Source organism: Phoenix dactylifera, chromosome 4 (genome assembly GCF_051530095.1).
Source record: "Phoenix dactylifera cultivar Ajwa chromosome 4, Ajwa_hap1_PhDact_Kaust_v1.1, whole genome shotgun sequence".
Lineage (NCBI taxonomy): Eukaryota > Viridiplantae > Streptophyta > Magnoliopsida > Arecales > Arecaceae > Phoenix > Phoenix dactylifera.
In genome coordinates this window covers 51,653,191-51,667,914 of record NC_143193.1, presented here as the reverse complement: position 1 = coordinate 51,667,914, position 14,724 = coordinate 51,653,191, and the positions used below count along the sequence as shown (strand labels likewise).

Below are 14,724 nucleotides of genomic sequence, written 5' to 3'. Positions count from 1 at the left end.
TTAAAAGCATGCCATTAACATCATGAATGAATTATTAGCAATAAACATAAAATAAATCATGTACAACGAAGCACTAATTAAACATTACATGGCTGAGTTACAAAAGTTCCCCTACCACCAAATGCAAATCACCAGAGAGAGCTAGGGAGAGCATGTACAGAACTGAAGACATGCTGCTGAGCTATCAGATGCTTTCTAGCCATCGCCATTAGCCTAGGTGATTCAAATTCGAGTTATCTCCATTCATTTGGACACCGTTGCAAGACCCCGAAGGAAAATAGGAAAACAAACTTTCTGAGGCATCAAATGATTGTTGTGGAATATCATCTAGTCCACCAAAGTTAAATGAACCAAAGTTTAATGGGGAGAAAGAGCCGGGATCATCATCAGCATCCTCGAGGTCTAGATCATCGACATCATCCATGGCGTTTCCTAGGAAGTCAGATCCCAAACTTCCCATTTCAGTCATTGTTTCATTGCTCCTTCCTTGATCTGCCACTCCTGAAGCTTTGACATCGCCCATGGATATTGCAGGGCTGTGGCCTGGGAAGAGATTGAAATGCCCCAACAGCTTGTCCTTCCTAGAAAATGTTGTTCCACAAGAGCAGAGCCACCTATGACGTCCACAGTGCTTCTCATGAGTCTTCAAGTCTGCAAGAACAGAGAACTTCTTAGTGTTGCATCGGCTGCATGTATAACTCTTGTCGCAGTGGCTCCTCTTGTAATGGTTCTTCACACATAAAATTGTCTTCAGAGGTTGGAATTTCTCATGCTCTTTGTTCCTCTTGCAACCAATAAAGGGGCATGAATACCTCTTTAGGGCCATAGATTCTGAGCTTGCTTCATTGCTTGGCTTGGCAAGGGCAGCCGGGCTCTTGTACTCATCTCCATGGCCTCTCATATGCATCCTTAGATTCGCAGACCTTTTAAATCCCTTCCTACAGATTGAACAGAAGTGGGTGTGCGGAGCTAAAATTTCCTCTTTTTTTGGTTCCAAGACTTCATATGAGCTTGGGGGAAGATCTTCTCCATTCTCACTATCTTTGTGGTCCTTCGCATCATGGTGATTGATAGGAACTGGCTTGATTCCTTCATCCCCGGTATGAGTCAAACTCTTGATCAAGTCTCTGTGTTGCATAGCCTTGCTTGTTTTCCAGGGGAAGTCCTTGTTTTGTTGTAAAATACCATTCAGAGCTAAGCTAGAGGTGGAACCAATAGTACCAGTCATCTGGGCAACTGGAGGAATATTTGACATAAGTGTGTTATTGATCGACGGAAGAAGGTAACCAGTTGTTGAGATCAACTGAGATATGATGTAAGCCAAATCTGTGGTCACGAGCTGCTGCTTCACTGTGAGGTCATTTGGTCGGATAGAGAATTGACCTTCAACATCAATAGTCGAACGGATTATATCCTGAACTTGGTGAATCTTTTGGTCAATGAAGATGAGTTTGCTAAGCATTGACCTTGGATCCCAATCCACTGCTGGATTTGCTTGGTTGTTAGCAAATGGAGCAGCTTGATCTGGTGGTTTAACTACTTTCCCAGTATGAGAAGACCAAATGGATGAGGAATCCAAATTCTGGGGGTACTCAGGGAAAGACTGTTCACTTCCCGCGCCATAGCTTAGAATTTTCGAATCAAATTGGGTGAACAGCGGGTTGGAATTAATATCTTCAGTCGAAGAGGAGGCTTCAAAACTTGGCATTCGCTCGTGGTCCATTTCTAGTCTTTTCTCTCCTCTGTATCAGATGCAAAACTATTCAAAATTTTGAGCTTTTCCAAGATGCTTCCATTTTTAATCGAAAAAGCAATCAAAATCCCACCATCTCAACTCGAAAGTCAATAAAAATACTTTATGCCACAAGCAAAGTCTATGTCAGTGGCCACAAATTATAACATGATATAAAACAACGCAAAAAAAAAAAAAAAACAAAACAACAAAACTAAATATCGGGAAGGATATGAAAGAATCCAGTTTCCACGAACCAGACAGACCCAAAAGCGCTAACCTTTCATAGAAATAGCATAAAACCAATCCAAAAACCCTAGAGATTGAAATAAGCCATCCACTCCAAATCAATCGATCCAAAGCCCTAATTATGCATAATACAAAAACCCATCAAGAACAATCCCCCAAAACGCAACGCATCATGAACCCCACAAGCAGATAAAAAAAAAAAAAAGCTACAATCTTTGCACATAAACCTCCCCCAAAAAGATCTTTTTCCCACATCTCAAGCACGAATATTCGAAAATAAAGGGGGAAAAAATAACATCAAAGAGGGAGAAGGACGACTCACAGAAGGAAGGATCAAATGCGCTGAGAGAATCGAATACACCGGACCTCAAACCACCTCCTCCGGTCGAAACCCCACCCGCGGACTGAAAACCTCCCTCCGAGAAGATCTAGATCCCCTCTCCCCCACGCCGCCTCCGACGCCCCCACCAACGAGCTCTAAAGCTTTGACCTTTGGCTTGCTTACATCGTTCCACAGATGAAGGATTAGGACGTCAGGGAGGATGGCGTTCCAGTACGCCTTCGAAACTCTCCATCTTAACTGCATCGCACGAATCGAGTCAACCAATGGATAAGTAATTTGTGTCTGTAGGGACGGAACCTTTTAATTTAAATCATACACGGAAGTCATCAGAACGGGGAGAGGCGAGGAAGGCGTGAGGAAAGCGGGAAGTCTATGGAGAGCAACGACACGCAGCATGAAAGGGGCAGACTCCGAGGCGGGAGAAATTATACAATCATACTCTGCATTGCAACATGACCGCAAATAATCATAGCCACTTATAGATATACATGGAGATAACCAATTCATGGATATTAACATGCATATATGAATAACCGTGTGCACCGATATGATGCATGCAGTGTAGGATATAATTTTCAACCCACACTCTATACGAGAAGAAATTATATTATACACCATATCCGCCATATCAAGCATCATATTTTTTTTTCTGTAGATCCATCATCGAGACGAGTGCATGATAAATAGAGCCTACGGAAAAAGGTTGGTATGGTGCATATAATGTAGAACATAATTTTTCTCTTATGTGAGAGTGGAACGGCGTAGGAGATGGAGAATTTTGTGGTTTGGCTCTGGAATTGAATTCTATTTAACATTTGGCACTGTATGGAGCAAAATTGTGGGCAAAGATAGGCATGGTTGTCCACAAAGAGGCTTGATAGAGAGTGCTAATGGAAAAAAAGAAATGATTTTGAAAGTTTATAGTTAGGAAAAGGACCAGGTTGCCTAACTTATTTGTATTTGTTGGGTTGAGTTGCAATTGGATTGGGGTAAATGCTAAAGGAGATAAATATCAGCAAGTTGAAGACGGTTCAAGATGCTATTGGACCAGGAAGACTCCATTCAAGCTTGGCTCAGCTGCTTACTACTATAGGGCAACTTTGGCTCTTTTTGATGGTTGGTTGGGTTATTTAAGGAACGAAAGAGTCTGAAAATGCTTTAATTTAAAGCTCTCGCCAGAGCCTCTACTTCATTATCATATTAAACTGCTTTAAAAGCTTTTAGGTTCAAATCATGATTTTGCTCTTTTCTATAAATTTAAATCCCTTATTTTCAATATTTAGAATTTTAAATTATTAATATATTTTCTTCAAAAGTGTTTGGTCAAAGGATCATGACAATGAGAGAAAAGTACAACCTCAAGAAATTACACAAAAGTTAGAAAATAATAGTAATGAGATTTTGGTTGCCGTATAGCTAAACATTTGTACTTGCAATTTTAAAGAATATATGAATAATGAAATATCAATATTGTCATGCATCTAAACGCACCTAACTTTGAGATATGTGCAATCTGATCTGCAACCGCGATCAACAGAGATTAGCGCAGGATCTTATGGAGAGAGAGCTCTTAATATATGTATTAGAGAAGGAGTCTAACAGGCTATTTATAGCTCTTTCTAGGAACCAAACGCCGTGGGTGGTTACCTCCATCAAGAGTCATCCTCATCAAGATAACCTTTCACTGCTGCAAAATTACCTTAATGCCCTTAAGATCATTAGAATTTACGAAATTCAAAGGACACTTGTCAAATATGGGTTATAATTAAATGGGATTAGGGTTTAATTAAACAGGATCCAATATTCTTCCACTTGGACTATATTGACGCCATTTGACAATGTGGGCCACAATTTAACGAGATTCCAACATTACAATCTCACTTCCTTATGCTTTAATTTGCAGTGGAATAAAGACATCTCCATGGGAGGTAGGTTTGGTTGCCAAAACACATGGAAGCAAAGAGGAAGCAACTCCACCATATTAATGCCAAAAATAATTACGCGATTTCAAGCCCCTCAGATGCATGGGAAGGACGCAGATCAGAAGCTACCAAGCTTCTGCGTGAATTCAGCATTGCAAAGCTCCACCCCGGCCCGTTATAAATGGCACCAATGATCTGTTTGGAAAACTGAATGCCACCGGAGCCACCAAAAGGAAGAGAGAGGAGAGGACGGGTTCGACCACCAGAGTGCATAAAGAAGCGTACAGGTCGCTGCATACCCACCAAAAAGCTTCAGAATGGAAGATGACTGTGAGGGATGGCACAATTAGAGCTTCAATTTGGAAAGGAGGTTGATAGAAGTAGAACATACAGTTGGTGCAACAATTGTTAATCATAAACAATTAACAATGTGCCAATGAGCAAGTAAGGTAGTGGCTTTCCTTCTCCAGAAACATAAACGATTCAACTCTTGCATGTTTGATTCTATAACATAATATGGTCTTGCTTATGTTCTACATGGAATAGAATTTTCATTTGATGGGTTGTAAATAACAAGATTTTATAGCACATGGGTCCCATATATATATATATATATATATATATATATATATATATATATATATATATATATATATATATATATATATATATATATATATATACTTCTTCTGTGTATGCTCTGAAATCCTTACTAAGCTAAGAATCCAAATTTATTCAAACTCAATTATAATAATCAACTTCTGGGCCCATGCTGCAGTATCTTCTAGTTCATATAGATTAGAAACAGAGTCCGCTTCGATATCATTTGTAGCAACTCAAAATCTTACCTAAAAAGAGTAGTCGAAAAATATTATTTTAAGCTCTTTAGTTCTGTATAAATGCTCAAAATCTATTTAGTGTATAGCCAATGTGGGACTAAATACATACCTGCACAGGTTCTTGTATAGAGGATTTGTAAAAGAGAAATCAGCATTGGTGTAAAAAATGAAGAATCACATATTTTTGAGATGCGGTAATAGCAACTCTCATTTTGGTCACTTCATAAGAACATCCTAAAAATGAAGGCTGGTGTCTTTCTTTGGTTGGTGCAACAGATGCCTCATGGGCTCTAAACGGTAGTGTTGGCCTTTAGCTTGAGGCCTCACGTAGGGCCAACTTGTAGGCAATTTTCTTCTCATGTTTACTAGTACACAACTTCCTCTAATTAGATGCTCTTATTTTGTTTATATAGGTCATTCCACTCGTAAAATTAGACTTTTAAACCATCCATATAAGAAGTCTAGATAAATTATGTAACTATAAATAATCTTTCTTTAGCATGCTCTTGTGAAGTCCATCCTCTGCAAATCCAATTCCCTCTTTCCCATGTCCCTCTTCAGACACTAATTCCCACTGCAATTAACTTGGGAGTTCAGGATGAACAGCATCATCAGCACTGATTAGAATGATCAGATAATCTGCAACATCTGATACTATATATATGAACTTAATCCTGCTAAACTTAGAGGCGGGTGCATTGGTTGTTGATAGCACCCAAGCTCGAGTTGTATACTCTTGGGCTCTCTGTCCCCTAACAACTACCACGATTCTTGAACTGTAGATTTGAGTGTGAAACTTTTAATACGTTGTGCTTACAAAGGAGGAAAGAATGATATCATTGAGAAGCTTCTTATCCACTTCTCTTACTCACGGTGTGAAGTATTTCTTTGATCCAGGAAAATGAATTCAGAAGCTGCTTCAAGCTCCTCCATTGTTTCCTTGTTAGCCATTCCATGAAATTATGGTGAAGACACCGTTTTCCGGTGAGAACCAGAATTTGATCTAGGATATATATGTGATGAGAAGCTAAGAAGCTTCTCTTCCATCTCTCTTTCAAACGCAGCAGAAAGTCTAATTCTTATCGCAGGGTGTAGAACAATTAATGGCGTTGGTTCTTCCCCTATTGATTTCATGTTCCCTCCTTGGAGAAGTAAGACATAATGGTTCATGAGTAACTATAACTAACTACAAATTACCTTCATTTTACCCATGGAATGGGACCACTTTATGCCGACAAATGATGGTGATGCTTGCTTTTTCATGGACAACGACAATAGTATCAACATTGAGCTCAATTAAATTACACTTTTACCTTGATTTTTTGGTCTAGTTTAAAATCGCACTAACATAATTTATCATATAATGAAAACTGCAGCATGGATAGTGCGTATATTCATCACATGATACTGTTTTTAAAGCATAATCCAACTATTTGCACCTACACCTGACTACGACCCTGAAGCTAAGAACTGAGGCTAAACCAGGGTGCACATACCTTGTTCCCGCAGAACAATTAAACACAGTACTTAGTCAAGCTCAAGGAATCAAAGGAAACTTATTTTCTTAGAAGAGCTCAATTAGGTGCAAAGGAATAAAAAATCAGATGTTTCTTGCACTTGCCAAAAGGTGCCAAAGGATTGGTTAAGACGTAGAGATGTTTGTGGGAGGAGGTAGGTCATTTTCAAGCTAGTTTAAGGGTCTAGAAGCTTGTTTCACACCCTTCTTTAGTTGTCACAGGAAAAGCTTAGATATGGTTATAGTTGGAGATGGTGATATTGTAGAATAGGGTGGCAAAAGGAGTCCTCTCCGCCCCACAAGCCGACCCAAACCCCACCAACAAACTTAGAGGTGCAGTATTTTTTATGTGGAGTACTGCTTTGCCTACCACTCAGTGTGCCCCGAATGAGCATCAAACCGGGTTTTTGTGCTCCATACACAAGGGGGTAGGTGATTCATGAAAGGCTTCATTGCCCATCTTGTTCCTGGCAGCTCACAAAAAATCACTCTCCTTTTTACATGCAAGTTGCGAAGGCAAGCCAACCCCAGTAAAATATGTCAGATAATGCAAAGCAGTTTGCATGTCGATGTCCCCAAGAATATAGCTTTGTACATTCTAGAACAAGTTTTGAGGGGAGTGAGAGGTCCTAACAAGAAGAAGATCCTTTTTGTTGCACCTTAGCTAGCTTATTGAAAAATTTACAGTCTAAACTAACTTCTAAACCAGGCTTAATTAGCTGGAATCCTAGTTCTCCATGACTCATGATAACTTGTAGGTGCTCTATTCTATCTGTTATAGAGCTTTCTTGGTAAATCATCGATCGACTCGGTCTTTTCATGAACTATCGCTGGTGGAGATTTTATTCATTGGAAATTATATGGTCCTACTGCATCAACTTCTTGGTAGGTGGAGATAGAGAGGGAGAGAGGTACTAGATGATCATCATAGTTACTAGATCATATTGCAGGGTCGATGGCTCTCTTGCTCTTCCACTACAGTGTGCGGACATTTGTTTCTGTCTAAATACATACACTTAAAGAATTAATCTTTGCTATGGTTAAAGCATTTGACCTCTGGAGGATTATTGCATCACCAATTCTGAATTCAACTTGTAGGGATGCATCGCATGTTTCATAAATAGTTGAACACCAAATACTAGCTCATCTCATATGACTAATTAATTTACACAAAATCATGCAAAATTGCAATTTCTTAATGATTTTCAGTACAATAAAACAAATATTTTGCTGCTCCACTTTGTAGTGATGTTGCTGTCTGAGCTCTGAAGAGTTAAAAGACTTCACTGACTAGGCTCTTAGCCTGTCACTTGGACGCTAATTAAAAACACTATATATATTGTGATTATTAAAATGTGACATGCATAGTTTCCGGACCTATAGTAGGCATATATGTAGCCTTCAGGTCGGTAATCCAGTATGTTTCATCCTCCTCTGAGGGAAAATGTTCCAGCTAAAATAAACTGGCATGCAGGAGAAACGTCACTGTTGGAAGGGAAGCCTTGTGGCCTACCTCAACAAACCTGCACTGCCCACCATAAAACAAAGAAAAAACTAAAAAGCCAAACGAGAGAGAGATTTATGTGGCGGCTAATCTAGCACCATCCACATCTTATTTTATATGAAAGTCGAGCAGTTTATTTAGTTAAAAGAGATTAATGAGAAACAAACAAAGGCCGTTATAGCATGACACTCGGTTTAAATCTTTAGCGACACACTGCACTATAAAACTCTAGTCGTTGTGGATAGGAGCTTCTACTCGTGTCCAAAATAGTTGCCATTGGCTTGTCCACCTAGACTTGCACTGCCTACCTAGGGCTTTCATATTTTAATGAATGGGTGGTGGGTGGCCTGGCTAGCAGAACAAATTTGCCTACAAGAGCAAAAGAGGAAGGCCTTTTTTAGGTCCTTGTGGTGCAACCATATAGGTGTCTTAGTTTCTAAGACAGTTCCTGTCAACTTTCCAAAGCCTGAGAAGAGCGAGAGGCAGGATGGAAAAGAGTTAGCTTAGATCCTACTACTCGCCAAATTAGAAAACTTAATTCTTTTGAGAGAGAGAGAGAGAGAGAGAGAGAGAAGAGAGAGTTGGCAAATAATGACCCTATTTCCAAAGGCATGAGTCGAAGTGTTAAGAGTAATTCTTTTTAGAGTATCCTAAACTCAAGTGATTGCTCTAAAGGAATTAATATTTGACGGCAGAAAAAAATATGTGGCTTCTTCCATGCAGATTCTGTAATTTTACAGGTAACATATTTTTTCTGGAAGCCACCACTCTCTATTTCCTCAAGATTAATTTCAACAACAGTGTATAATAAGAGAGAAGTGCCTTTGATGGATTAGGTTTTGTTAGTAGAAGTGCCAGTGGCACTTTATAACTATTGGTAGTGTCAAGGTTTATGATACTATGATTTCAATAGCAAAACTGCATGCTATATGGAAAGGGCTAATATATGCTTCAGATATTTTAAGAGTCTCACATATTTGCTCAGAGGGTGATTCTTTAACAACTATCAGGTAGCTTTTAAGCTCACCATCCACAGAAGATAGACACCATCTTATTGTCCAGGATTATTGGCGTGAGGTAATATATATATACTGGAAAGCTACTAGTGTAGCTAATTGGATGACATTTTATATGGCTAATCATACACAGACTATATATTTCAGAGAGAGAAAGAGATAATAAGAAATAGAAGAACAAAAATGATTGGTGGTATAATACAAGATTCCTTCTGGGTGGCAGCACAGTGGTATGGACACTTGGCATGGTCGGCAGTACAGTAGCTAGCCTGGAGCCGCTTTCTATTTGGGGAGATCGAGAGAGAATGAGGTGGTGGAGAGAGGGGTTCTTTTCATAGTCCCGCCGTCCAAATCACTCTCCGTCCTCTCTTATTCTCTTTCTCTGCCACCCCACGCGCAATCGATGGCTATGTACCCTCTGTCCCTTTCTTCTCATTCCCATGTATTTCTATATATTTCGTTCGACATCTCCTTCCTCCCACATTATAAACCTTTGGATTTCTCCACGCACATACTGTACTCTTATAAACCAGTACGATACAGCACACACTCCTCTAAACAAACACCTCCCTCTCCCTCCTCGCCTCCCGTGAGAGTGCAATTACGTTGGGGCAGCGAGACCACCTTTTTGGGTGAGTAATGCCATCTTTAGTGCATGCTAAGATATGTAGCTTCGTGCATGAAGATGTGTTACCATCTTCCTTGTGTTTCAAAGTTAAAGACAGGAAGGGGAACTGGGAAGAGAAGTAGGGCACTTGGAATGCATGGTAATGGATCCTTGGGTTCCATGTGGATTTGTTTTAACATGTTTTTCCTTCTTTCTTGTTCTATATTTGGTTAGTTGTATCCTTCAATGAGTGCGTGCTTGTTGGTTTTTGTGGAGAATGAAGATGAATCGGAGAACAAGTCTGAGTGTGTTTCTTCTTTTTCCCTGGCATCTAAACAGTGGATGAGGTCTTTATCTCTTTCTTTATTATTATTTTTCTCAAAAAAAAAAGGAGTGTGGAGGGAGTTGCTGTGTGAAAGCATTGATCCCAACCATGGAGCGCACTCAAAGGAACATGGACATGACTGCAGCTCAAAAGTCAATTTTCCTGTCTACCTTTTACCAGGGCTTCTATAGCGTGTGCTTGAGGATGTCTGATAGGTACCTAAAATAACATAAAACTTATTAAAGAATCATGTATCTTCCACCACCCATGCAGTTGATGATCCAATGTACAGTACAGTTGAGAGTCAGCAGATCTAACAATCTATGAAAGGTTTATTTTTGGGCTTAGCTCAAGAGTATGGAGCATTAAGGCTGTCTCGTTCCAATAATTTTATATACCACATGGATCTTAAGAATCTAGTATTCTCAGCATTAGGTGTGAAGTCATGTTGGGTCCGCATCACCATCTACATCTAACTACAGTTCTTGTGCTTTCAGGTCACTTGACCATGGAAGTGGAGTCTTGTATCCCACCAGGGTTCAGATTCCATCCCACAGAAGAAGAACTTGTGGGATACTACCTCGCAAGAAAAGTTTCCTCCCAAAAGATTGATCTGGAGGTCATTACAGATATAGACCTCTACAGAATAGAACCCTGGGATCTGCAAGGTTGGTAACTTTAACATCGAAAGATCATATGCATGCCTAATTGAACACCTACGTAATTGCCATCTTCTAGTCTAGCAGACAGGTGCAAACTTGGCTATGAGGAGCAGAACGAGTGGTACTTCTTTAGCCATAAAGATAAGAAGTATCCAAGTGGAACACGCACTAATAGGGCCACCACTGCTGGATTTTGGAAGGCTACAGGACGGGACAAGGCTGTGATTTCAAAATATGGAATTATAGGAATGAGGAAAACTCTTGTGTTTTATGAAGGCCGTGCACCTAATGGCAGGAAAACAGATTGGATCATGCATGAATACCGCCTTCAGTCAAGCGAAAATGGTCCCCCTCAGGCAAGTTAACCAATCCATATTGATACTTGATGATGTTAATATAAGCTTGATAAAGAATTAAATCTCAAGTTCCTTGCTTATTGTTAAAATATTTGTAGAAGAAGAGAAAAACAAAAAAAAAAGAAATATTATATCTCTATTCTATCACTTCATATAAGAATAATAATATAAGCTGATATAAGATCATACTAACAAAGAAAAATATTACTCTCTGATACAAATTATTATGTGATTTCTAAAATCATTCTAATAAGATCATGCTAACAAAAAAAAAATAATATTGATTGATACAGAATTATCCTAAAATTATACTAACACTTATGTTGAACTTATGTGCACAAGAATACAACTGCTCTTAGTTATATTAATCTTTGAAGTTCTTTTAATACTCAATTCAACTTCATGTACATTCTTTGGATTACAGGAGGAAGGATGGGTTGTATGCCGAGCATTTAAAAAACAAAATACCAATCAGAGGCCATGCTTAGACACTTACAATCCTCGATACTACATTGGAGATCATAACTGCTCTGGAGTAGAAGCGCTTTCCGATGCTTGTATGACTGCTCATCTGGTGAACTCGATTGCAGCACAAACTTTTCATGAGCAGTCATTTGGATGTGAGATGGAGCTTGGATGTGGACAGACCCACCTTAATCATGCCCTTGAGATTCCACCACTTGGTAGTCCAAGTCTACCAACAAATTTAGCTGTGAAGGAATGCTTTGAACCTAGTATTGTGGCTAATGAGGACCATGGTGACGAAAGACATGATTGCAGGGGAGAGTTCATTGATTGGAAAGTATTAGATAGGTTGCTCGCATCACAGCTGAATGAATCAGTTGCATCTTCTAACTCAAATGTGCCACTAAATCCTCTGGATTATGACATAGATGCTCGAAACCAAGATCATTTCCTGTCCTTTTAAATCTAGTATCGGGGACTTTAGTTTGACACAATGTTTTAAGCTGGTTCATGGTGATCTGTAGCAGTTGCATAGCATCTCCAGAACTGAACAAGAAATAGAGGGAAAACTATTTATGAAGTCGAGTGAGAATTAGGTGGACAAGCTTTTGACTTTGTAGTTTGATTTAGTCTTCTGCTTTCGAGTTCTCGGGGAAAAAGGAACTCCTTTCTTCTTAGTAACTTTACCATATTATGGAATTGTGAAGCTTTGAGTGATTTTTTTCCTTCTTTTTGATCTAGTATTATGAATTTTCCAGCAATAGTAAAGTATTTTCAGGGTGATTTTCTTTCTTTTTTTTTTTTAAAGTTCTCACTGTAAGGTACTGGTTTCTAAAACTCCTTTTTACCGTATGTTCAGTTAGCACTAATTGTGCTATACTTGTCTCTGGAGCTGCAAGGGATCAAAGTATTTGTGCATGTGTGTGTATGTATACCCATCTTGGATAATAAAATGAGATTGCTTGGTGAACAGTAAGGTGCTTAATATCGATGATCAAATCGACACCATTTAGTAGGGTAATTTTCTGAATCATTCATCACCTTTCAGTCCATTCTTTTCTTTATTGTAATAAATTTTAAATACAGGGAAATTAAACTTTCTTAACTTTCCACCTTCACGTTCCTGATGCATTAATGCAAACACAAGTCCAACTTAGGATTGTCGTATGCTCTGCTCTTCATTCCAAATCATGGTACTACATAAATATATTTCCTCAGTATCACTTCTATCATAATCTTTGGCTCTCACTAGACACCTTATATTTGCCAACATCATCTCATATGGTCTTAACCTTGTGCACACGTTCTTATTCACGAGCATTGGTTTTATTCTAATGCAAATCTCCATTTCATTGGCAATACAAATCTTAGAGGCAGTTCATCATTTCTTAGCTAAGGAGCAGATTTGAGAGAGTGAGTGAGTGAGAGAGAGAGAGAGAGAGAGACTCAATTATTAAACAATCACCTGTGCAGCTTTTGTTTTAGAATAGTTACTGGAGAAAACAAGAGTTGCAGGAAAAAAAATTATATGACTGATACTCTGTCTCTCTGCTCCAAACAGAATTCATCAGTTCTTTTTGAGGGGTGAGAAAACAGTAAGCATCATTGAGCTTGCAAATAGGCAGGTTGCAGTGGAAGCTAAAAGCAGGACCACCTATAAGCAATCACAAAGCCCTATCATTGTACAATCCTGTAAACCACCCATACATGATTCAAAAGCATTCAAATTCTGGGACCAGTCTACCAAGAACATGAATGACTTCTATGCGAACATGATTCCTGAATCCTAGCATGATTGAATAAGCTTCACCACAGCTGCTTAATTTGATCACCTCTGCTTGTTAATTGTTAAGTGGTTGAAGGAACTACAACACTCTCGCTGAGATACCGCTGGGAGTGACAGGTACAGTGATGGCAGCTCAATGAAATGCCAAGGTAGATGGCGAGTCATAGAATTCTCACTGACAGACAATTGAGTGTAACGAGCTACTAATCTAAGAGATCACAGCAGAGGTTGATGTTTGCTGCTGCTGCCAGATCATTATTTCTTTTTTAGATCATTATTGGTTGATGCCATGACCATGGCTCGGTTCCTGTTTATTAAGATTGAAGATTTTGAGGCCAATGCTTTCTTCCTAACAGTAACATTAGAGCTGCATGTGGGAATAAGTGATCGGCAATTCGAATTATGCAAATTATATGCAACCAAAAGATAGTCTACCAGAAAAAATAAAGAAACAAATACAGTCAGTAACTTGTAAACGTCAACTTTATCATTGTGGTAATTCCTAATATGTATTTGTTCTGAGATTCTGGTTAAGAAAATGGCAGGTTTCTTGATCTGTTTTGGAGGGAATAATAGATCAATCGTAACAAATTACCTTTCGATGACAAATCCCATGCCATGCAACATTGGGTGTTCATTTTTTTTCTATTAAAATGAGGCTAAAGAATGATCCGAACCATTTAAATTGTAACACTTGTGTAATTGCTAACCATTTATTATATCTGGTAGAGTCTACAAAAAAAAAAAAGGGTCTCGTTGGTCAAATCATTAAGCACGAGTGTTTTAGTAGAATACTACTCTTCATTATCCCAAATTCTACTTTCTCCCGTGTTTGTGCTCCTCTCTTTCTTAGAGTTCTAACTTGAGGAGTTAGGGCGATCAGCTGATTTAAAGACTATTGCAGGCAAGCATAGCTTTTTAATGCCGCATGGGTGCTTGGGAAAATATCGAACCTGTAATAAGTGGTATTAGAGCTATGCACAGTAAATTTGACTACCCTTAGTAATCGTATAGGCTCCCACTAAAGAATATAAAAGTGAGATGGATCTAGTAAGGTTAAGTAGGACCTAAGCTATAAGTAGGCCTCTCCTCTTAAGTAAGAGACAACTATGATAAGATTGAGTGGGATAAATTATTATAGTCCTACATCGATTAACAAAAAGGATGCTATATGAGTTTATTTGTCCGAACTAATTGTTTTTTTCATAGTTTAAGCTTTTAGATTATGAGCCTGTGACACACAACACCATTTAGAGATTTTCACTAAAACTTGTAAGTAGTTGGAAAACAAGAGCTATTAAACAAACCCAAGGATATTTGAAAAAACAAATGTAATTATGTAGTTCATTTAGAGGCTAAACATAAAATAAGAGTTAAATTAAGAATCCAGTGGTACAGACCT

At 38.7% G+C, this 14,724-nt stretch overlaps 1 protein-coding gene and 1 pseudogene across 2 annotated transcripts; one reads left to right on the top strand and one right to left on the bottom strand.

The window, feature by feature from the left end:
* On the bottom strand, positions 1–2,494 carry LOC103701284 (zinc finger protein STOP1 homolog). 2 transcript variants are annotated; one of them, XM_008783292.5, is made up of 2 exons: positions 2,304–2,494; positions 1–1,742 (listed from the first exon to the last, which is right to left on the bottom strand). In XM_008783292.5, exon 2 carries the CDS (start codon positions 1,721–1,723, stop codon positions 209–211), a length of 1,515 nt encoding a protein of 504 aa, XP_008781514.4. In that variant the 5' UTR covers positions 1,724–1,742; positions 2,304–2,494; the 3' UTR covers positions 1–208. The 2 variants fall into 2 exon arrangements, with proteins under 2 accessions (XP_008781514.4, XP_017696850.4); XM_017841361.5 differs by having other exon boundaries at positions 1–1,759; positions 2,304–2,486.
* An 8,067-nt stretch (positions 2,495–10,561) lies between these two features.
* Positions 10,562–11,999, top strand: LOC103701395 (NAC domain-containing protein 37 pseudogene; annotated as a pseudogene).
* Positions 12,000–14,724: the final 2,725 nt, after the last annotated feature.

Excerpts from the sequence above, each read along its gene's own strand:
- LOC103701284 (XM_008783292.5), bottom strand. The coding sequence starts at position 1,723 with ATGGACCACGAGCGAATGCCAAGTTTTGAAGCCTCCTCTTCGACTGAA.